General features: G+C 35.7%; 1 protein-coding gene across 1 annotated transcript; it reads left to right on the forward strand.

Annotated features, from left to right (window-relative positions):
- The first annotated feature begins 1,432 nt into the window (after nucleotides 1–1,432).
- On the forward strand, nucleotides 1,433–3,069 carry LOC120282599 (putative disease resistance protein RGA4). The gene is made up of 2 exons (XM_039289436.1): nucleotides 1,433–1,891; nucleotides 2,002–3,069. The coding sequence occupies exons 1-2, from the start codon at nucleotides 1,447–1,449 to the stop codon at nucleotides 2,961–2,963; spliced, it is 1,407 nt and encodes a 468-aa protein (XP_039145370.1). The 5' UTR covers nucleotides 1,433–1,446; the 3' UTR covers nucleotides 2,964–3,069.
- Nucleotides 3,070–26,296: the final 23,227 nt, after the last annotated feature.

A 26,296-nucleotide genomic window follows, 5' to 3' on the forward strand; every position in this document is an offset into this window, starting at 1 on the left:
TTAGAAACTTTACTGTATTTTGTGATTTGCATGTCTATTTGAACTCCATTGGCATGCTTTATGAAATTCTTGCTTCCCCTATGCTATTAAAGTGTTCCCTATATTATGTAAATCCAAGAATTTTGCAAGTCTTGTGGCCATTCAAAGGTTGGATGGTGTGTATCCCTCCTCAGGATTGCCGGATCAGTTCTCACATGCCGATCATGTGGGACGGGGATTGGCAGACATGGAGTGTAATTGTAAGCTCAATAAACACTTATGCTTAACTTTGTCTGGGTTTTAAAGTTTGATCTTGGGTCATTTCTAAAACAAACACCCAACATAAGAGACCCGATACCAATAAGTCAAATGAGCATTGGTAAAGTAAGATTGTTTTAAAATTTTTAGTTTTTCTAATGAAATCATTTTATTTTATTTTTTAAAAATTGCATATACCTATGGATATCCAAAATAGAAAATTTAAAAACTTTTTTATTGATATGTCTTTTATATGTAGAAAGAAAAATAAGATACCACACTGTAATCTGAACCTGCAGGATGGACTATCGGTAAGAAGTCAACAATAATTATTATTTTTTACTTAAGGAACTTAATTTTTTTAATAGTTAAATTTGTTATTTATTATAAAGAGATCATCTCTGTTATCATAAAATTCATCTCCTCTAAATCCAAGATAATGGCTTTGTCCATGGCTTACTCACAATATTTTTTTTAAAAAAAAAAATTAATTATAAGAAAAAGTTCCTAAAATATAGTAGGTGTGAACTCTGTGCAACAAACGAAGAATGCTTACAATTATGTAATTATCAATATTTGACCAAGGTATATGCTTAGATCCTCTCAACCATCAGCAATTAAATGACTTGAAGACTCGGAAAAAGACCTTTCCGGAATAAGAGAACAATATCACCACCAGTATAAAAGTTTTCTCTTATAAACTCAACTTATGATTAAGCAGGGGTTAGAAGGCCTAACATATGATAGAGAATTTTTTCAATAAAGAAGAAAAATTTTCAAAAAATTATACAAAATTATGACTATTTAAAATTTAAAATTGAAAATGGATTTACACGAAATTAATGGCTTATGCCGGCTCATTTTGAATTATGGGAGTTCTCAGTGGATGCCCAAATTTTTATGGAATTAGTACCTGTACAAAGGCCTCAAACTCACGCAGCCTCTCATTCCCTTTAAGAGACGTGGGGTTAATACCAAACCGGGTGACTTTGCGAGTGACCAAACACTCGTTAATGTCTTTTTTTTTCTTAATATATATACCACACTGCAACGTGAAGGAGAAAAGATTGATTTTAATTTGACGAAGTCAACACAAAATCTTATTGTTGACTTCAATGAGTGGTTACTTTGGTCTCATAAAGCAGTCCTTGTTGCATGTGCTTTCCCTCTCCGTTCTCACCTCAAGCATTATCCCTAGGTACTTGAACCATGGTCTCAGGAATTGCATCATCTCTCGCCGGAGCATTGTTTGCTCCAGTGTCTCACTACGCTGTGGACAAGCTGGTCGACGGTGTAATTCATCATCTCTCCAAAGACATACCATCATCATCATCATCATCATCAAACCTTGAGAATAATAATCAACAGGTGTTGTGTGCTTTGGTGAAAGAACTGCAAGATGTGAGTCAGAAAATCAAGGCAACTCTTCGTGTGGCCAAGTTATTGCACAAGCAAGATGAGAGTGTGCTCTATTTCTACAAACAACTCAAAGATGTACTTTATGAAGCAGAGGACCTTGCTGATGATTTTGAGTATCACAAACTGGAAGGACAAGTGGAGAAGATGAATAATGATTATGAAGCTACTGCCTCAAGTAACCAGTCTATAGCCAAAAAGCCTAGGATTTCACCTACAAAGCCATTGGAGTTGCAAGGTGTATTCCTTTTCTTTACTTTTTTGTTAACATTTCTTTTAATTAGGACTGGCTGTCTTTTAAGTTTGTTTTGTTAAAAATCAGAAAGCTATATGGAAATTCTTGTGCAGATGACATCATGATTTCAAAAATAAGAGAGGTTATTGGGAAATTAAATTGCATTAATGATGATCTCGGTTCTGTTATTAGCATGGCAAGGATTTCTATGGAGTTGGGAAAGAAAGATGATAATAACCTTGGGGTGGTGCTGCAACATTCAAATCAAAATCCAAGAGTGACTACATCTTCTGTTAATGTGAGTAAAATTTGTGGCCGAGATAGAGAACTAAAGATACTAAAAAAATTACTTAAAGAACCAGATGCCAGTGGTGATTGCAATGTGAATGTCATCCCAATAGTTGGAATGGGTGGAATTGGCAAGACAACTTTGATTCAACACGCATTCAATGATGAACAAGTTGCAAGCTTTTTTGATGAAAAGGTATGGATTTGTGTGTCAGATGATTTTGATAGGTCAAAGATTCTTCAAGAGATGGTGAGCTCTCTTACTGTTTCTAAATCTGAAAAATTCATTCACGACAGAAATTTGGACCTTTTAGAAGGTGAACTCAAAAGAAATTTACAAGGGAAAAGTTTGTTGCTAGTGTTGGATGATGTGTGGTCTTCAGAATGGGAAAAACTCCTCATCCCTCTGCAATCTTCTCAAGTGAGGTTGGCGAAAACTGTAGTAACAACTAGAGAATCAAAAGTACTGAGAAAGCAAGATGAAAAAAATAAAATTGTTCTGAAAGGCATAGAGGATCATGACTACTGGGAATTCTTTGTAAGTTGTGCATTTGGTGGTACAAAGGCTAATGAACATCCAAGCTTGCAAATCACAGGTAAGAAGATAGTGAAGAAATTGAAGGGATCACCTCTGGCAGTAAAGACAATAGGCAGATTATTAGAACATAACATGAGCAATAAGCATTGGATGGATGTGTTAAAGAGCAACTTATGGGAATCGGGAACTAATGCAGATGATATTATGCCAGCGTTGGCACTAAGTCACTACACCAATTCTCAGTTTTAGAAGCACTTTTATATAGGTGGTTATTAAAAACCGGCTCCATACTGTGTTATAATTGTTTTTTTATATAAATTACAGCCGGTTTTCAAAAACCCCCACAAAAACAACTTTTTCTCTCTCTCTCCATTCACTCACACCCACTCTCTCTCTCTGTTTCTCTCTCTCTCTCTCTCGCGCGCGATCTTCGCCGTACCGCCCCGCCGCACCGACGATTATCGCACCGCGCCTCTGTGCCGCCGCCGGTGAGTTCTAACCGCGGCACCGATGATTGCCTCCATTGATAACGGAGTTGGTTCTGTTAGAATTTTCCGTAACAGCGTCGTTTAAGCGGTCTCCTTCGCGGTGGTCGTGCTAGCTCTTCATCCCCGCTATATATACTCACTTTCACTACCCTCCCCATTGCTCCATCTTTCTCTCACTCTCTTTCTAGGGTTTCAGGTTATCTTAATTCCCAAGTATGCTTTGCTAATTTTCATGCTATTTCTTGCTTTAGATCGTTATCAATTAGAGCTTTGCTGATTTTTTCTTATGATTTGTTGAAATTTTTTTACAAGAATTTTAGCTTGTTGAATCGATTATTTTATCAATTCACGCGAGCTCGCTAATATGATTTCTTGCGATTTTTTTATCGTAATTCTAGCTAACTTTATATCACCGTCATCTCATCTCGGGTCGTTGATCATCGCTCTATGGATCATTAGCTAGATTGAAATTAATTGTTTCTTAAGTGCTCTCTATGCCGTGGATCGCTGCGATGATGTGCTTCCTTGCTATCTCGATTTGCGGTGAAGAGCTAGCGGCATTTATAGTCCACAGAGAGTTAGAGATGCTAATTTCTCTTTGTTTTCGAGATTAACATTGTAATCTACCATTTTTTTCATTAGATCCACAAGCTTCTAGCATTTATCGATAATATTAATGTCATTTTTTTATATTTTTTTCCCCGAGATTTTTTTATTGTAATTCGCTTTGTTTTTCGTGTTTTTTTCATTAGATCTTTTTAGTGCATATAACATAATTCATTGAAATTAAAATGCAGCATGAGATGATGACAATTAATCTCTCAGGTCATATTATAAAATGAAGCCATACATAAATATTTCATTTTTAAATGAAGGCTTCAGTTAAGGCATCCAGATGTTTTTGCCTCGCTTTATTATCTTAAAAAGCCTTCAAAATTTGCAATTAGCTCATGCTTTAGATCTTTTTAATCGTGGATGCTGAATTCCGTCGCTTTGCTCTCCCAATGTTCCAATTGTTCTGGTGGGAACCAAACTAGGTGTGTGTAATCTCTTAAAAACTTATCAAGAAATGTAGTATGACAAAATGTTCCTTATCTGTTGTATGATCATTGTTATCATTAAATGTTCCAGACCCTCATGATGATAGAGGATATCTTGTTGATCACCCAGTGTCGATGCAATAACACCTCGACAAGCAAGTAATCAAACCCGAGAAAAATTAATTTTGAAAAATTTTCCTTGAGAGAGTTTTTGACAATGAAGAAAAAAACTTTCATTGTTAGGGAGAGGAACTTAGGAAGCAAATTGGTGCTTTCAAAGATACATTGAATGCAGCCCAAGACTCAAGCAGTACATGATGATCATTTGAGTAGTCATGAAAAATAATACAAACCATGCATCTTAAATACTCTGAATATTCCTGATTTTGTTGGTTCCAATGAGCAGAACGTCAAAGCTATTTTTGATACTATAATTAAGGTGGTTCTGCTAATCTCCTCAAAGGAAAGAGATCGCCAAGAAGAACCCACTGAGCATAATTAGTAAGTCCATATCAGCTGTGCTTGTTGTTTGTATAGGGCAGATGCTATGGCTGGAATAGGTTAGATGTTAGTATTATTTTTTGTCCTTAATACTTAAGATAATATAAATATGGTCCCTTTTTGAGAGTCCTTTGACTGGAAATAGTTACAATCATTATAGGCATGATTGAAAATCATTGCCTTTCTCATCTCACTTTCATAAATAACCTGGCAATATGAATTTTTTTTCTTTTGCAGGTACTTTAATGATTTACATGTTTTTGATCTTGATCAATTTAAGGTGAGCTAGATTGCTTCTCGATTGATATGTTCACTAGTTGGCATATCTGTATTTATTGTTTGATGCATTTTATATGGTAGATTAACACACTTTTTGCATCCCATTAGATCATGTGTTAAACTATCTTTAATTTAATTAATACCTACAATACATGCCTTTTATTGTAGTGGCAAGAAATAAAACCAAGACCTGGAGCCATGTGGCCAAGCCCAAGGAGTGGTTTTCAGTTAATTGTTTTCCAGGATGAGGTAAGTAAGCTCAAATCTGATTGTTCTCTTTCTTATTTTATCACTATAATTTTACTTGAATAGTTTTATTTTTCCTCTCTTTTGCTGTATATTTCACCTGTGGCATCTGCTTGGACATTCTAGAGGAGTAACAGACTCCCACCCTAACTATATTGAAGGTGTTTTTTTTCTGTCATTGTTTACTATATATATTGTTTTGATTTTGATATGCTACAAATGACAACTTTTATTGTTCAATGATGTGACAAGTTTCTTAACCCGAATTGACCAAGTCCTTCTTTGCTGTGTTTTTTTGTGTCTTTGTGTCAAGTTGAAATATCTAAAACTGCATTATAGGATCCATGTTTTGAAACTTGGGTTAAAAAAAGTTGCATGATGCCCCGAAAACATTTGTAGTAGCCGTCATCTAATAATGCAATCTATATAACTAATGTTTCGAATATGCATGCATGAAAAACTTTTACAAAGCAGTAATTTGTGGCACATTATTATGACCTTTCAATTTAATCAGAATCATCAAAGCTCTTAATTATTTTTCAAATTTGCACGTTCTGCTATCAATTTGCTCACTCGTGATGGTAATGAAACCAGATGATCCCCTAGTTCCTAAGATGAATACACACACATATATGTGTGTGCATATATATTCTGAGAAATATATAGGGTGCATAATTTTCGAGATGGTCTTTCGCAATGTTAAGTCTATTTTGTTCTTTTCTTTTCTTTTATTTGTTTGGTAACACTACATGATCATTTTAGGTGTTTCTTTGCTTGTCTTTGTGGTTTAGTCTGGTATATATTTGGGATATAATCAGGTCTCTATTGTGAAATATACGGTGCAATTTTTTTTTGTTATTTTGGTATACTATTTTTTATTTTTCTTTAGGTGTTTGTTTCATGCACGTGATGTTCTAATGAGCTTGTTCATGAATGAGCTATATGGTTTCCAATTAGATAGTCATCGTTGGTATGATCTATTTTCTCCATCTTGGATTGGGTGTTGTTTCTTTTTTTTTAGATGGCCAGTTTGTTTAAAGTTGATTCAATGCAATATTTCTATGTTATGGTTTTCTTGTGAGGTAGTATTATTTACCTTGCCCATGCCATAACGTAGTTGTTTTAACAGTGTTCCTTTTTGTAAGAATTGTATATACCCAGAGGTGGCAAACAAGAATTTGCATTTAAACATTATCTGATTAGCATCTGAATTGAAAATTATTTTCTTCCTCAATCTCACAAGCTCCTAGTTCATATGGTAGCCTTTTGATGAAGTATGTCTTAATATATGAAGTTCATGTTTAATTTAAGACTTTGAGTGGCCATATATTTGAGGAACTAGACAGTTATGATCTATTTTAGTTTGATTGCACAAGATTTGTCGATGGCAAAATGAGAAAATTCATCTATATTTTCTTGCATTCTTCAATTTTAGCGCAAACATCAAACATGAGCTACAGTTGATTTCTGCAGTATTTATTAGTCATACCTGCAATCCATTATCCCCAATGAAACTAGGATCCAGTGTCTTTAGTTTTTTTTTGGGGTTTTTTATATAATTAATGCCAGTTTTACAACTCACTGGGAATAGTATGCAGTGAAATTTAGATAATGATGTCTGTGGTTTGCATCTGAATTTCTTATGAACGACATTCAAAGTTTAATTGTTAAAATTAGTGGTTTTTAGTTTGTATTGTTTTACATGTTGTGAATAGCATGTATATTATTTATCAAAAAAAAAATAGCATGTATATTTGACAACACCATTACATTTCTGAGTGGGTGTCATAAAAAAATTGATGCTCTAATCATTACTTTTTCTTGTGTATTTGTGTGTGTCAGTGTGTGCACATGTTTCCTTGTGTTTTGATGATTGTACTCTAAAAAAAAATGCAATCCTTTGAAATAAGGAACACAATATGACACTATTGATACTATGTTAAATAGTGACCTCAATTGTGCCTTTCTCAGTCAAGATTTTTTAATGAGAACAATTTGTTAATTAAATTAGTCCTCCTAAGCTACGTTTGTTATTTGGCATCACAATTTTTCTAATGCAATATATCCAATCTTTTATATATATATATATAAAAGGTTGGATTTTTTTATATGTTTTTGCAGATTTTGGAGAATTCATGAATAAAGATTGAGAGGGTTGAAGATGAAAAGGATTATAAGAAGTTTTTTTTACTGTGTAATTAATCCAAATATTTTGTAATGAAAGTACATAAATAGTGTAAAACTCTTTAATTACATTTTGTTATTAATCAAAATACATTGCATTTTTGTTGAAATTAAATTTAGGATATTTTTAAATATATTTAAATATTTATGTTTTTGATTTACAGGTCAAAACAAATTTATTTATTATTAGTAAAAAATAAACTAAAATTAATGACCACATTTAGAGGTGGTTATAACCGCCTCTAAATATGAACATGTAAAAATTATTAGCTATATTGAAGAGTGAAAATTTAATAGCTATAGAGGCGGTTATAACCACCTCTAAAACTATTAAAAGTAATAAAAATTTAGTAGCTATAGAGGCGGTTATAACCGCCTCTAGCACTTATAATTTTTAGAGGTGGTTGAGTAATGACAACATAGTAGCTATGGAAGCGGTTATACCTCTAAAACTATTGATGGTAATGTAATTATAGAGGCGGTTATAACCGCCTCTAAAACTATTAAGGGTAATGAAAACTTAGTAGTTATAGAGGCGGTTATAACCCCCTCTACTCTTGTTATTAAAAACCGCTTCCGTAGATTAAACTTACCCCAACGGTTGGTACAAACCGGCTCTAAAGTGTAGAGCCGGCTTGATACAAGGCGGTTTAGAGACGGGTAAAAAAAACCAACGCTATACCTATAGAGGCGGTTATAACCGCCTCTATAGGTCTTGAAAACCGCCTCAAAAGTACTTTTTTGGTGTAGTGAGTTATAATCATCTTCCTGAGCATCTCCAACAATGTTTTATTTTTTGTTCTACATTTCCCAAAGATTATCGATTTATGGCAGCTGATTTGATAGAAATGTGGATTGCACAAGGTTATATCGTTGAACCAGAAACTAGTTCAAAAACAGTGGAAGAGATGGGACTTGCTTATTTTGGTGAACTGCTATCTAGATCTTTTTTTGAAAAGTGTTATTCTTCTTCAGTATACACAATCCATGACTTATTGCATGATTTGGCACAATCAGTTTGTTTGGGTGAGTGTGTTGTTTACCACGGTCAAACTATAAAAGAGAAGACCAGTGTTCGTCATTTGTGTTTACAAAGCATAGTCAATTTAAGATTGGTATGTAACAGTGAGAGCTTGCGAACACTTGTGGTAACCAGTGGTGAACTATGCCAAGAAGAATATGAAGCACTGAAAAGCATCCGAGTATTGATCTTACTTGGCTCTCCAGCACAAAAATATTCATACAATATTGGCCATCTAAGACACTTGCGGTATTTGGAAATGTCTAAGCCTAGCATCAAATTGTTTGATGAATCACTATGTAAGCTTTACCATCTAAGAGTGTTGCCAGATTCAGATGCATTCCATGAAAGTTTTCATAATCTCATAAATCTTCGAACTTTTAATTCAGATACATACCGTGACTACTAAATTTGGGCAACAAGTATTGATAGGAGTTCCTCGATGGGGAAAGGGCCAGTATAGGATATCACAATTGAGAAACATGAAGGAACTAAGAGGACTCCTTCTTATAGATGACCTTGAGAAAGTCGACAATAGTGAGGAAGCTGAGAAAGCCAATATAAAAGAGAAAAGCCATCTTGAGGTCCTTATCCTAGGTTGGAATGACTCCAGTACAAGTAATAGCTTGGGCACAGCGCATGAAGTGCTTGAAGCCCTAGAACCAAATCCAAATCTTAAACATCTTCACATAAGAGGTTACAAGGGTTACATTAGTCCTAGCTGGTTCATGCCATTTGCAGTGCATAATCTACAAATTTTAGAGTTACTTAATTGTAGAAGCAAGCTATTTCTTCAATCAATTGGTCAACTTAATTTCCTCTCGCGGCTCTGCTTATATCGAGTGGATGTAAGAATTGATATTAGTGATGAAGTGACCATACTATTCCCAGCCCTTGAGGTTCTCGACATGCGTTATGCATCAGTAGTGTTTGAGGGCATGTCATCATCATTATCCTCACAAAGATGCAGCAGCTTCCCCCGCATCTGTTGCATCGTGTACCAGTATTGTTATGGAGATGGCTTTAAATTGCCCTGGCAAATGTTTTCAACAGTCCAAAATCTACATATAACATGTTCTCAAGAGCTCTATGATCATTTCTCAAGACGCTTGATTCTTCTTAAGAACTTGAGTATTCATTCTGGAACAATGGTATCCTTTGTGGGAGAAATTAACACTTTCAAGGCACTATCTCACCTATCCTTCCATGGGTGTCATGAGCTCACTTCAATCAGGGGCTTACATTATATGTCCTCCTTATGCTCCTTGGAGATCAACTATTGCTCAAAATTCACATCTTGGTTGAGCAAGGGAATGGAGCAAGGAGCCTTGCCACAGAACCTAGATTATATCTGTATACAAAATTGTCCGGAATTGGAACCTCTGCCTATGTGGTTGCCTTTCCTTCCCTCTTTGAAGAGGTTGAAAATTGCTAATTGTTCTTTGATCCAGTCATGGCCAAAGGAGGATGGGTTACCTTCTCTTAAATCATTGCATCAATTGCGACCAATAGTGCATGGAATGGTGCTAAGAAGAGGGTTCTAGTGAATGGTTCATGATCCAGCATATTCCTGATCGAAGAATATATAATCCATTTACAAATATATGACCGGCATGTATAAACTTCGACTTTCTATTTCACTTGTTGGTATGAATACCATGCAACTCATCTCACTGCTTGTCTTGGATTTGTTTTCCCAAGTATCACCATTTAAACTTGACCATTTTTCCAATCATTTATCGCAGGGAAATTCAATGAAGTCCCTCTTTTTCTTTTTAGCACTAGTTAAAAAGGACTCTTGGGTTTCTGACTTTTTAGTGCTCCTTATGTGCAAGTAATATCCATTTCCTTAGCTTCATTAAAACAAATCTGTAAGTTTTTTCTCTCCTTCAATCCAAACATTTAATTTCGGTTATTTGTCTGATTATGTTTTCTATACCTATCTTTTTATTGGTCATACATTCTTCTTGGCCTTGCTATGTATGCAATGGTTATGCTTGCAATAATGAACATATATGGTGCAAGTGTGCTTCATGATAAGATTTCACCATCTACTTAATAAGGATTCTTATTTTTTACATTATGCATTGTTATTCCAGTGGCCTCACAGCTCTAAGTTTCTAACTCAGCTTAATTTCTTTGATCAATATCTGATAATGAAATTTATATCCTAGGATGTATGATTCTCGTTTTGACTCTTAATGTCTTCCAGATGTTTTTTTTTTTTCAATTACTATCAGAATTATATCTTTAGTTAATCTGAATGTTCTAAGATTTCAACAGAAAAGAATAGATTTCTGAAATTTTTGCATATAAGATAATTGAATTTCTCATTTTAGATTAGTATTTCTCAGTTTCAATATTGCATAGAAGATGCGAAATCCTATTCTAGGTTTACCACAAAATGTTGAACATTCAATGCTCTAGCTTGAGTTTGCAGCTTGCTGAATAAAAGTCCAAATCATGGATATACTTAGTTACTTCAGTTTATCCACTGGAAAAGAACAATAAGGAAAAGAAAAATTAATTTGCTTAAATTTATTTCTTTAGAATTTATTTTGAAGAAAAGATTATTATGCAGACTCATTTTCACTTAGCCAGGGGGCACAAGTCAGATTTGGCCTGGCCCAGAATCAGCCCGGCAAAATCTGTAAAGTCTGACCCAGGTCATATTGTAGCGTGCATGCCTGATTATGGGTTAGAGTCCATCCCAACTTTGGCCCAACGGATTAACCCACCGGCGACCCGGGTTGTTTTTCACGGGATTTAAACCCATGACTTTAATGATGGATGCCCAAAACACTAACCACTTGAGCTACAATTCAAATTCAAATAATATTAGGAAAAACTATACATATATATAGTCATAGAATGTGAACTTTCCTTGCACACTTTCAATTCTTTTGGAACATCAACATAAATATCAATTTCAATATTTTTGAATAATGGTAAAGTAATGAATTTTGATTAATTATAAAATATATTTTTACTTGTTTTATGATAAAAAGCCTTGAAGTTGGTGATTTCTTATTCAATAACACGATGAGCACAACAATAACAAATTTTTAGAATTCGAAACCAATGTCAAGTACGAGAGCCAAGCTCAATTGTAACAAATATGTAAGTGGATGGCAACTTCAATTTAAAGTAAAAGAACTACATAAGTTTTAAATTTTTTTCACACTTAAAAATATGTCGGCAACTTAATTTCAAATTAAGTATAAGCCTTTCTTTTTTTAAAAAAAAAAATCATTTTGCCTCGTCTCAAATTCTTTTAAGTTATTAGAATATTTTTAATTCTTTTTTAAGATTATAATTGTGATTTCTTTCCTTTTTATTTATTTTTGGTGAAAAGTATTTAATAATCCCTGAAAAGTTTGAACTTTCCCTATAAATCCCTGCAAGTTTTCTATTTCTTTTTTAGCCCCTCCTTTATTGGCCAATTTTTTTAGTTCAGATTCTCCAAACGGTGTTAAATAGGGGGTTGATTGGCGGTGGAAATTACCAAAGTGCCATGGATAGAAAAGGATTAATTAATTAATGAATTAATTTTAGATATTTTGCATCAAACTCCCTATAAGCTTTAAATTTACATATAAAATAAAAATTTTAAAATTTTGAAAATCTCAAATTCTAGCATGCCATCCGTAAGTTAGGGGACGGTGACCCCCTCCCCAACCACCCCCTTGCATAGGAGGCAAAGTCCACTAGTTTAAATCATACTCACAAGCTAGAAAACATGTCGACCTAAGAACTTTTAATATTATGGTGACCTGGCAACAAAACACATCCAATTATTTAACAATGGAACATCCATTGGACATGCTAAAAGAACACTAGGCTCAAAAGGAAACCAACCATTAAACATGCCATCCTAGACACGTCAAGTATATAAGAAAACAATACAAGCATGAAACTTGCACAAATGATCTACCAACAACTCAATCCAAACCACAGATCCCCTTGATTGACCAATATTGGGATCATAAATTTGAGGAAGTCTTCAATACCTCTTCACAGATTGATAACAAAGACAATAGTTGAATATAGTCAAATATATACCAAGCAAGCCTTTTGTTTCAATAGGAACATTCGGTACAACCTTATGGCTTCATCACAACATGTTGTTGATTGCACAATACTAAACACATGAAATAAAAGTGAAACAACACATTATGCAAAACAACTATAAGAGGCCCTCAAAAATCATCTCATAGAAACACAACAAGAAGACATGAGAAATCAAGACTCAACTAAACATCAAGGTATAAAGCTTGCATATTGGATTAGCTATAGAAGATAAGCCATACCACCCTAGAACTTCCTCCAAGCTCCTAACAAGAAACAACACCCTCCTAAGGTTGTAGTAAGAATGTAAGAATGGAGAACCTAGGCTCTTTTGAAGGTCAGACCTTTGACATCTCCATGTTGTGGCATGGCCGGCAAAGTGGCCAGGAGAAGGAAGGCATGGCTAGCAGAGTCATTCAAGTTTGTAGGAAGGAATAGTAGCATATCACAAGAAGGCAAGGCAAAGATAGGGAAAGGAACTAAACAAGGTTGACTTGTTTTGACTGGTGTAGGGTTCACAATCTTCCCCTCCCTTAGAAAGAGTTTAGTCCTCTAAACTCACACCCGGTTAGTCAAAAAGGTGGCAATATCTCTCCCTCATCTCAGACTTCGGTTCCCATGTTGCTTTATGCTCAAAATGGTTGCTCCGCTGCACTTTGACATACGGGATGATACACCTTTTTAAAACTTGCTCCTTGAAGTCTATAACCTTCACTGGTTGCTCCTTATTGGTCATATCACTACTGACCTCATCATCATTGAACTGGATTACAAGATTGGAGCTTGCAGTGCACTTCCTCAACATGGAGACATGAAAGACATTGTGATTTCATGAAATAGCATGTGGTAGCTCAAGCCAATAAGCTACCTCACCTACATGCTCTCAGTTCTCAAATTGTCCAATATATGAGGACTAAGCTTTCTCCTAACCCCAAAATGAACAACTTCCTTAGTTGGGACTACCCTCAAGAACACCAAATCTCCCACTTCAAATTCCAAGTTTCTTTTTCTACTAGCAGCATAACTCGTGTCTAATATGAACTGCTCGTATTCAGTCTTTGATCAAACAAACCTTCTTCGCTCTCATCTAGATAATCTTTGGTCATTGAAGCCTTCTTTCTCCAACATCATCCTAGTTCTGCTAAAAGCTTATTTTTCATGATATGTGGCCCCTATGCGCCCGCATTGGTGCGTGCACACCTAGAAAGTATAAAAAGACGAAGTTAGGGTTATGGAAGAAGTCATGGCCACCATTTTTCTCCACAAACTTTCCTTTCCAAATCACACTAAGATGAGGCTCTTTTGGGCTCAAATTGAAGGGAATGGAAAGTAGATCTTAAGGAATTCATCATTGGATTTTGATATAGACCAAATCAAAGTAATGCCATGTTTTGGGGATTGTTGGAGGGCAATATCATTGGGATTCGACGAGCTTCTCCACCTTCAAATCACCATTAGACCTAAAACTTGTTTAACGGGCTCTAATTAATTAGTCTTTAACTTAAAAATAAAGACTTAAATTCCAAGTGATTAATAGTACTTAAGAGGCTAGTTTATCATTATTAGTAAATTTTCACTTAAAATCAGGCGAAGATAGGTGATTTTCTATGTTTATATTTCACAAATACTCAGAGGTGCTTAGGGAGCGGTGTCGAGGTTTCACCTATGTGTCTTCATTAAGAGGCTAGTTTATCATTATTGGTAAATTTTCACTTAAAATCACGCGAAGATAGGTGATTTCCTATGTTTATATTTCACAAATACTCAGAGGTGCTTAGGCAGTAGTGTTGAGATTCCACACATACGCCCTCACCCGTGCAGTATAAGGATTGGGATGCAAATTCACTCCCATGGTTTATGGATCCTTAACACCATTACATCCAACACATTTTAAACCCTGCATTGAGCTTTCCGCAACCCAAGTTTTAGTGGTCAGTTCAATGCTACTACACCAAAGACCCTTAGGCACAAGTGTCTAATTTTTATTATAGAAACACTTACTTTTCTTTACTTTTGATTTTTTTTTCTTCTCATATTATGCTACTACACCTCAATGTGTTTGGTTATAGCATGATAAACTTGATTCTTTGCAAAGTAGATTGCACTTTGACACTCACAATGAAGACTAACTCTACATTGCTTAATACCCAATCCTCTGACCAGCCTTGTAAGCCATAAAGCTTCTTAAGCAACCTCTGCAATTAACATATATTCTGCCTCAAATGTGGACTATGCAAAACTAGACTGAACAATAGACTTCCAACAAATAGGCCCTCCTGCAAGAGTAAAAACATATCCTATAGTAGACCTCATGTTATCCAAATCACCTGTATAGTCTGAATCAGCATATCCCTTAATTGAAGGATCACCTTCTTCGCTGCCAAACAGAAGGCCATAATCTGTAGTACCTCTTAGATACCTGAAAATCCACTTGATTGCTATCCAATGTTGTTTACCAGGCTTTATCATGAACTTGCTGACCTGACTAACAAGATGTGCCAAATTTGGTCTTGTACAAACCATAGCATACATCAAGCAACTAACTGCACAAGCATAAAGAACTGAAGACATACCTTCAACCTCACCTTCTGATTAGGGCATTGATCTTAATGGAGTGCTCGCTGGTTTAGCTCTGCTTATACTAAATCTGTCCAATGCCTTCTAAACAAAATTTCGTTGAGATAACCACAGTTTCCTTGAGCTTCCATCCCTGCATATCTCTATACCAAGAATATCAACTCCCAAATTTTTTATATCAAACTCCTTACCCTATAATGCTTTCAACTCAATCACATCATGCATACTTTTCGCAGCAACTAATATATCATCCACATATAGTAGCAAAAAAATAAAAGAACCATCATCAAGGCTTTGAACATAAACACAAGAATTATACTCACACTACTTGTAGCCAATCTGGATTATGTACAAATTGAACCATTTATACCACTGCCGTGTAGATTGCTTCAAACCATAGAAAGATCTTTTCAAACTACATACCAAGAAAGATCTCATCATAATCTATCCCCTTATGTTGTGAGTACCCTTTTGGTACAAGTCTAGCCTTAAACATTTCCCCTTCTTTTTCTGATACTGTCGGCTATCTTTTGTAAACCCACTTGCGCCCTATAGTATGCTTCCTTTTATGAAGTTCAACCAACTCCTAGGTCTTGATTTTATGAAGAGATTCAATCTCTTCAACCATAGCACCAAGCCATTTATCTTTATTTTGATTACTCATAGCCTCTTGGAAAGTAGTAGGATCTCCATCACTAACTGTTAGTGCAAATGCAACTAAATCTTCACAACTATACCTAGTTGGTGGTCTAATCATGTGTTTGGATCTTCCTAGTTCACCATATGAAATTAATCTATATTCTCTTGAACTTCAACTCTCAGCCTTTTCAACTACTTTTTCAAATTGTTGTAATTCCACCTCCAATGTATTTTCTCTGTTTTCCTCTAAATTCGGCACATTATTTTTGCAACTTTCATGCAATATAAATTGCTCATCAAACACTACATCTCTATTGATCAACATTTTCTTTGCCACTAGATCCCAAAACTTATAACCTTTGACCCCTTTTATGTAGCCCAAGAAAATTCACCTCTTAGTCTTTGGATCAAGCTTGGACCTCTCATCACCAAGAATATGCACTTAAGCTAGACATCCAAATATTTTCAATCCTCAAAATCAACTTCATCATTTGTTCACACTTCCACTGTAATTTTTTCGTCCAAGGAGGTCCACGGTGATCTGTTTATGAGAAAACATGCCATGTTAATTGCTTCTAACCAGAAACTCTTTGGAAGCCCTGTATTCAATCTCAAGCACCGTGCCTTTTTAGTAACATATCGATTCATTCTTTCTAAAAATATTGATCTGCTAAGGTGTTTTTTGAGCAGTGAAATGTCTTTAAATGCCATGCTCCTCACAGAATTTAAGAAAATATTCCCAGACCTTTCTTGAAAAATCATTAAAAAGAAGTCCCAAAATACTGAGATCGACCTAATGACATGTCTCTAGTCGGCTCACATACATTAAAAAGCATATAATCCTGAATACCCTTAGTTTTGTGTTTACCAACATTGAACTTCACTTTGTATTGTTTTCCCAGCAAACAATACTTACAACAACTAATCCCCTTCAACAAACCTCATTTATAAAGAGCAACCATCCCACTTTCTCTAAGATGACCTAATCTCATGTGCCATAGAAAAGTATTATCATGATTAGATTCTACAATTGTTGCTTCACCTACAACTGTACTCCCTATCAACCTGTAGATGTTCCTTGCAGTCCTCTTTCATTGCATCACTATCAGTGCACCATTATTCACCCTAATGTAATCTTCCTCGGTTTTGTAACCAAGACCATTCGTATGGAATGTGCCAAGTGAGATCAGATTCTCCTTCAATTCCAAATTGTGCCTGACATCATACAAGGTTCGAACAACACCATCATGAATCTAAATTTTGATATGTACCTTCCCAACAACAACACACGCCTTGTCATTGCTCATGTAGAAGAAACAAAAATTGCTTGATGTGTATGAACTTAACCAATACCTGTTGTGAGTCATATAGAATGAACAACTTGTATCCTAAATCCATGAATCTGATGGCTAACATAATGAAACTGAAAGAAAATTGCCATCGCTGCAATCTGAATTATTGTTCTAAAGAATATTTACAAATTTCGATGAATCACCTGTCTTCTCATCAATCTGCTTTTACTTCATTAAACAATCCTTTCAAATATGCCCAAACTGCTCACATTTGTAGCACTACACAGGTTTTCTATCTTTCAATTTTGAACTGGAATTTCTTTTACTAAAATTGTCATTTCCTTTCCGTCTTCCGCATTCCTGATTCTCTTTCACATAAAGTCCTTCAGTCACAAAACCCTCAGAATTATTCTATCTGTGATGATTATGGGCTAATAGTGCAGTAGTAATCTCATCTATCTTAACCATATCCTTCCCCCATGTGAGTGTCATCACATGGCACTCGCATGAAGATAGTAAAGAACACAACAATATCATTGCCTTATCCTCGTCTTCAATCCTAACCTTAATTCTTTGCAAATCACTAATGGTTTGATTGAAGAAGTTGATATGTGTCACCAGGTCTCAACTTACATCTTCAACTCATAAAGGTTCTGCTTCATATATAGTTTATTTGTCAAAGACTTTAACATATACAAGCCTTTTGATTTCTTTCAAACCTCAACTGGAGATGAGAGATCCATGACATGATATAATACTTCATCTACCAAACATAGCAGAAGAATTGCCACCGCTTTCACCTATAATTCCACCAAATTGGCATCATCCATGCCTTGTGGTTTAGTCTCCCACAGTGTTTTTAACATATCCCCTATTGCGCTAATAGATCTTTCACCCCCAGTTGCCATAAGCCGAAGTTCCCGGTTCCATCAAACTTTCCCACATCAAACTTCACAATAGGGTTCATCATCTTCAACAAAATGTTTTGATACTAGTTGTTGAAAATTCAATCCCAAAAAACAAAGAAAAAGAAAGCAATCACACAAACATAAGAGATTTAACGAGGTTCTACAGAGTATGCTTGCGTCCTCGGGAACGGAGCGGCTGTGGCTTTTCTTCTTCGATAAAATTAAGGTTAGATATTATATTAATATATATACATATATATATATATAAACCCTGCCCGATACAAATTCAACAAAATACCCTTATATTGTATAGCAGGGGCAACACACTACATTCCATCACTCCATTCCGATCCGCGCCAGCATCTGCCCTTCACCCTTATATATGAGCCATATACATCCCTCAACTCACCCCAAGTATCTTGACCAATGTGTTCAGATTTTTGTACCACTGTTTATGATTTTAAACACAAGTATTTATATTTATAAATACCATTTTTTAGATTTATATAAACAAATGTTTAATTTTTTTCTATACTATTTATTAGTTTTTTTTATTTAAGTTTTTTTTGTTTCTTTATTTAAGTATTTGTGCTTTTAACCCATTAGTGTAGATCTTTATACCCAAGTGCTTGTTGTTTAAACCAACTTTTAGTGTATATAGATTTCTAAACCAATTGTTTATATCTTTTATATTATGTTTAGGCTTCTAAACATAGGTGTTAAGATCATGTCTACAAATGTTTATATTTGCATACACTCCTTAGAATTTTTTTTTTTCTTTTTCATTTACGCAAGTGATTAGATTTTTTTACTTAAATTCTTTTCAATTTGAACCCACTCCAAGTGTTTAAAATTTCAATACCTAAATGTTCCACTTTTCTCATCAAGTATTTAAGCTTCTTAACACAAGTGCCTAGAATTCTAAATGCCAGTGTATAAATTTCTGTATAACTATCTAATTTTTTGTGCATTGTAAGTCTAAAATTTTCTCACAAATTAAACTTGCAAAATTATATATAATTTTGTTTTAGTGCTCAAAATTTCCTTACAAATATTCTTTACTATTAAATCTCAAGATTCAAGATTGAGCACTATTAAGTATTAAAGTTATACCCTCAAAATGTGTTGGTAGATACTATGTTATAATTGAGAAAAGGGTGTAATGAAGCACTAAAGAAACAAAAAATAGAAGTGCATTGGTAGTTCCTATATTTGACTAGCATGTTGACTTTGTTACATTATTTTCAACATTTTCAATATAGATGAAATTGTTATTATCGAGTCCCACAAATATTTTTTTTAAGTAATTATATATATATATATATATAGCTCTCCATATGATTAACAATTATGACATTTTGCGCCATGTCATTTGTCACATTTGATTTAATTTATTATTATTTTAGATGCCTTATTAAACAAGCAACTAAGCAAGTATGAAATACATAGAAATTTACATTGTATCATGCTCACCTTTTTTCATACTTGCTTAGTTGCTTATTTAATACACCTTCAATAAATTATGAGCTATATTCAGTTGGGAACAAACAATGTAATAATTTGGAACAAGCATACATTACAACAGCTTTTTTAAAATTAATTAAAAATGATATGCAACTAAAATATAAGGAAAAAATTATATTAATGAAGAATGAACCAAAACATTAATTTTAAATGTTAAGCTCAAGTTCTCCTTTAATTGATTTCTTTAGTGGCTCTTGCATTCATCCTTTTATCTTGAGATGAAAATAAAGGATCTCAATATACTGTGTTCTCACTTTGTATGGGCTTTTGAGTTCAATCCCAAGTGCTTTTTAAAATAAAAACTCTAAGCAAGTAATCCTATACCAATAGACATTGATAGACGCACAAGAATTCAAACTCAAATTTCCTTTAGAAATATTTAATTTATAAATACATATTTTAATTTTTTATTAATTATTTATGTTTTAAGAAATAAAACACTTCAAGTATTAAAATAATTTAAGAAAATTAAAAATCCTAAACAAATGACAAATATGAAACCAAACTCACCTTTAAACTAATCACAAACACACCTTGTATTACCAACACCAAGTCACCAAGTTCGACTTTCACCACCTTATTCAACAACAAAAAAAAAAAAAGCTAATCCACTCATCTAAGCCCCACTAAAAAGTACTAATTGCTAATCATTATCTCCATTCACCAAAAATAAAATAAAATAAAATAAAATAATCACTTAGACAAAATAAATAAAACCATCCTCATCCTCCAACGTGCAGCATGCTATGATGTAATGACTGGGAGAGGAGAGCAAAGAAAGAGCCCAGAAGAGACAAGGAGACTGGAAAAAAAGAAAGGGAAGTAGAGAGAAGCAGAGGAATTGATTGAAAATTGGATACTACTCATCCTTTCGTTCTATTGTCCTCTTATATAGAGAATGACAAGTACCTTATGTGCACAATCACCAGTTACAGATTCCCCACCATATCTAACGTCCAAATATTATACTAATACTATAATAATCCTAATATATCATGATTAACAATACTCTAAGTCAACACATTGTATTCTGACACATATGTTGCATGTGTGTACCGCAAGTACACTGGTTATCAAATTAATAAAGTACCCAACTAGGTGGGTAGTCAAATCCATAGGGAATTGGTTCTAAAAACAAATAGTATTGCTAAATAAACTAAGTAACAAACGATTGGTGAGATGCGTTCATATGTTAACAATTTAAAATGCAAATTAACGATTCAAGCTACGGACAGGAGGAAGAACAATCAGCAAAAAAGTAGGGCACCCTAACAATGCTACCCCTAGGTCACTTTTGTTTCAAGTGCAAGACTAAACTAAGCTTCCCTAATCGAGACTTAATGAGTCATTGAAGTCTAAAAAACACAGTCCCAAATCTAAGGTCAATTGTGACTAGTCCTTTACGTATGCCCCACCGGAAAGGAATACTCTCAACACTTCACATTGCGTGGGACTGCTTGGAGTTTTGAGGACTCCAAGTGCTAAATCCTATTCCCAAAATCTAGATTAAACCCTTTGGTTCAGCCGAAGGATCCCTAATCACAACTAATCCCCAGCGAGGAGGATCTCTCAAAACTTCACTCTGTTGTGCTTGCACAACTATGCCCCAGCAAAGAGGTTCTCTCGACACTTAACTCTGTTGTGATTGCAAAGAACTCTAGGAATACGGAGGTATGATAAATCACGTCGGAAGGGAAAAGGTACGTTCCGCTACCTCTCGACTCACCCTCTCAACCTTCTTCAACCTTGCTAAATCTAATCCTAATGAAGCTGTCACTCATCAAAAGGATGATTTGATGGATTCTCAACTCTAGTGTCACTCTAAGCGAAAATCAAGCAATAAGCAAACAAGATTGAAACTCAATTAAAAACTCGATTAAAGGAAACATAATAAGAGTCAATGAAACAAATATAACCTAGGGTTCACATGCCCTAGTGCCCAAAAGGGTTTAGCTCTCCATGGAGCAATACATCTTTAAGAACGAAATCAAATGATAATGTATGTATTCCATAAATACCCCCCTCCTCCTCCTCTATTCTCATGATGATGATCTTCAAGAACATCCCTTCCTTCTCCAAGGATCTCTCCGTCAAGCTTAGGGTACACTTTCGCGAAGCAAGGCCGTCGGTGGCTCCCCCAATGGCTTTCCTCTGAAGATGATCGATGTTGATAGTCAAATAGTCCCCCTAAAACCTCGCAAAAATCTTCTCCAAACCCTAGCCATGGCCTCCTCCCAAAGTAGAAAAGAAGACCCCTTAAAACCCTTCAAATCGACTACTTAAAGTCTGAAATCAAGCATTCTCACTAGCGCTCACACGGCCATATGCCGGTATAGAATTTCCGCACAAGCCACCACACGGCCGTGTGGAATTCCCACACGGCTGTGTGAATTCTTTGGAATCCAACACTTAGCAGAAAATTGTCCCAGACTTTACTTCTCTGTCCACTGAGGCCACCCGGGCAGGCACACGCTCGTGTGGTAGACTGTGTGACTTTCTTTATCTTCAAATTCATTGCAAGAACTCTTGAAACTCTTGCACAAGTTGGAGCATGAATGTGTGACTGCCCTGGGTGCCCTTCCAACTCTTGTTTGACTTGTAAATAATTGGAAGACGGTACACACCTTCATGAATAACGCAAGCATTGTGCCTTGTTCATTCTACTTTGCAAAAGAACTCCAAATAGATTCTCCATAGTCTACTTTTTCTTCTTTCTGCGTTAGGATGCCTTCACAACCTATGTGAATAAGAGAACACAAATGCACAAGAATGAGCTATAAAATCTTATAAAAACAACGCTTATTGTAAATAAAAGTTACATAATAATATGCATACACAAGCACTTATCACATTCCCACATACGTGCCTTCACAACACCTATGAATTTGTTGGTTAGTCCCCTGTTTGCACGACTGCTTCTCTTGCTGAGTCTTCTGCATCTTTATTTACAGCATCTTTGCCATCAATGTCTGCCACAATACCCCATCTTGGGGAGTCACCTTGTCCTGACTGAGTATTTACGCTAGTCTTAAATGGACTCCCAAGTAGCGTCTTTTGCTGATTGAATCTCCCATTGTACCAATGCCTAGGGAATGATGCGACCATACCTTATAATTATACGTGTATAAAGAAATAAAACTGACTGAAAGGCTAGGTTTTTATCCTCATAAGCCAATGGTAAGGGAACCTATTAACTATACAGGTCCCCCACACATCATTTTGGCTTCGAGATGTGGAATACGTCATGTATCCTTGAAGTCACAATTAGCTCAAGCCAGTAGGCCACGGGCCTAATCTTCTCTCGGAAGTTTGTGAAAATGCTGACACCCCATCGTCCATTGCCAGTATGTTTGTAATTTTAGCAAAACCCAGTCTCCCTCTGAGAATGAAATGTCCTTGTGATTAGCATTGTCTTGTTATATTATACGCATATGGGCACAGAGCAAGTTATCCTTTAATGTTTGAAGTATGGATGAGTGGGCTATAAGCATTCCATCCACCGATTCCATTGCAGAAGCTCGGATGAGATAGTCAATTAACGAAGACGGTGACTGTCCATAAACCAGTTCAAATGGCGTCATTTTGATTACTAAGTGCCATGCCACATCATAGTGCCATTCAGCCTAAGGCAAATGTAGCAACGAGAGTCAGGATTGATCAGTGACGAAACCCAAAAGGTAATCCATGAGGTAGCAATTCAAGTTCTTGGTTTGGCCATCAGTTTGCAGATAGTATGAACTACTCATCACAAGCACATTATTTTGATGTCAAAATAGCTCCTTCCAAAAGGTATCATGAATAGTGGGTCACGGTTGAAGACAATGTTCATCAGAATACTATGTAAGCAAACAATATTGCGAGTGAAGACATTCGCAACCTCGAACACTACGAATTGGGGTGCAAGGTTAGAAAGTTTTGATAACTGATCAACTACCACTATTTATAGTCATCTTGCTGGAGGAGATGGGGAGATGAGTGATAAAGTCCATTGATATGGACTTCCAAATCTTGTCGAGAATAGCTAACAGTTATAAAAGTCCTTACGGTGCCCGATTAAAAGCCTTAGAAGTTTGGCAGGCAAGACATCATGATATGTACTCATGAACAATTTTGTGAAGCTTCGGCAAATAAAAACTCTGGTGACGCGCACTAGCATCCGATGTACTCCTCTGTGGCCACCAACAAGGGAATTATGGAATTAAACAAGGATGAGGGACTGCAGTGGTGAATCCGAAGAAACTAATGTGTGGCCTTTATATAATAGAAGCCCTTGTCCCCGATGGAGTGCTTTGGATGCTTTTCAGGGCAAGAACGTACATCCCTGAACAAGGAAGCCATAGTAGGGTGCACTGGTTGTAATTAGTGCAGTGCATCCCATATAGCTGCTATTGGTAGAGATGATGCCAGGTGAATATGGTTTTGAAACCTAGTAAATAGGTGATGTCGAAGTCATAGCCGATGAGCTTCATCAAACACCGCTGTTGCTCCAAGATCTTAATTGTCTGATGAAGTAAGGCGTGTAGGCTTTGGTGCTCAGTCTGAATGGTAAAGCACCTCACCAACAAGTAATGTCACCATCGTCGCATCGCCTCTATAATCACGAACATCTTGTGAGCATAGGTTAACTCCTTCTGTATTCTTGGGGATTATTGTTTGCAATAGTAGATGATTGGACCATGTTCCTCGATAGGACAACACACATTCCTATTCTAGAGGTATGTGTTTGAACAATGAATGGAAGCTCAAAATTAGGGAGTTGGATAATTGGAGTTTGGGTTAGAGCATCCTTCAAATGTTGAAAGATGAGCATCACCATCGGTGTCCACACGAATGCATTCTTGTGCAACAGCTCCATAAGTGGGGCCGCTAGTGCTATGAATTGTGAAACAAATTGCCGATAATATAATTCATGAATAGTACCAACAAGTCCCAGAAAGCCTTGGAGGCCATTCTCAGTCATCTATTGAGGCCATTCCTAGATAGCTCCAATCTTCTCGAGATCCACCGAAGCTTCTTGAGTTGATATCTTCTGCCCCAAATAGCCGATTTCTCAGTACCCAAACTCACACTTTATTATATTAGCCGAGAGTTTGTTGGATTAGAGAAGGTCAAAGATAATGCATAGGTGGCTAGATAGTCATCCCAAGATGCACTATAAATCAATATATCATTAAAAAAAGACTAAGATGAATTTATGCAAAAATTGCCTAAAGATGGTGTTCATTAGTGACTTAAAATTAATTAGAACTAAGTACAAGATTAGTCTCTTCACATCTTACCAGTACTCATTCTAAATTCTTGAGACAGATATCGAAAGAGTCACCAAATACCAAAAAGGCATCCATAAAAACCTCCATTGTATCCTCCACCAAGTCCTCGAAGATAGCCAACATACACCTCTGAAATGTGGCTAGGACGTTGCATAACTCGAAAGGCAAAGGTAAGTGATCCTTTTTGGTGGTGTCATTAAGTTTCATGTAGTCAATACACACTCGTCATCCTATGATTGTTCTAGTGGGAATGAGTTCATTCTTCTCATTGGTAACCATGGCCATCTCACCTTTCTTCTGTACCACTTGCACTGGCCATGCACTTTCCGAAATCGGATAAATGATGGTTGCATCCAAGAGCTTCATTACCTCTACTTTCACCACTTTCTTCATGTTCAGATTCAGTCTTTACTATGGTAGATAAGATGCTTTGTGATCATCCTCCATCAGAATCTTGTGGTTACAGAATGATGGATTGATTCCTTTGATAACACATTTTCCAAGTGATGACTCTTTTATGCTTTTGTAAAAATCCCAACAACTTCTCCTTTTGCTCAACAATTAAGCTATCTATAATGATTACTGGAAGTTTCAATCCTTATTCCAAAAAGGTATACTCTAGATGCTTTGGCAAAGTCATCATTTCTAAGTCTCGAGGTTCCTTGACAGATGGCCTAAGTCTACTATCCATGCTCAGAGTGGCTCCAGTGTGCCTTCTTTCTTAATCGTTAGTCTGATTATCATTTGTTTCTTCAAATCTATTTGATCGCATGAACTGATCAAGCACTTCTTGCCAAACTTCCTCTTTCTACTCCTCAACTCTTATGTCAATCTAATATTCTTCCCATCTCATCTGTTCATAAAGATCATAGGGTGTTGGGAGCAGCTCAACTACATCGAGATTTTGTATATCGAAACCCTGTGTTATATGATATTCAACCCATTTATTGGGCAAATCTAGCACTTTATTCAACTGACCTTTTATAACTGGCATGAAGAAATGAATATTCACAGTACTTTGTAGTAATGACAAAATGTGACAAAATGAACAAGAAGTTACAAGAATAAGAGAGAGACAAGAATTTAAACAAAAAGGAAAGTAGTGGCCAAAACACTATGCTACAAATGTTCATATAATCTCTCGACTAGGGTCTCCGCTGGAATATCGCCAAACACTTAGCTCACGCCAACCACGGGAATGGTTTGGTGTGTGTAACACTGCAAGTATACTGGCCATCAAGTAATACTTGTGGATGAGCAAGAGGGTCTTATTCCTTAGGGAAAGGTGAGAGGCTCTTATTACTTCCTTTTTTACTTAATCAATAGCCTAATGTCTATGGTGCTTTTTAGATCTACTTCTATATACTAATTACTAAAATACAATTGAGGATCATGAAATGCAATGGGAGAGAGTGGGTACTTGTGTGAAGATTCCCTTAGCAATTACTTGGATGTGAAATCAATTATGATAATATTATCTAGTGATGGGATGGGAAAATTCATAAGTCTACCAGTCCTAATCTCTTAGCAACTAGGTCTGAAGCA

Source organism: Dioscorea cayenensis, chromosome 18 (genome assembly GCF_009730915.1).
Source record: "Dioscorea cayenensis subsp. rotundata cultivar TDr96_F1 chromosome 18, TDr96_F1_v2_PseudoChromosome.rev07_lg8_w22 25.fasta, whole genome shotgun sequence".
NCBI classification, from domain to species: Eukaryota; Viridiplantae; Streptophyta; class Magnoliopsida; order Dioscoreales; family Dioscoreaceae; genus Dioscorea; species Dioscorea cayenensis.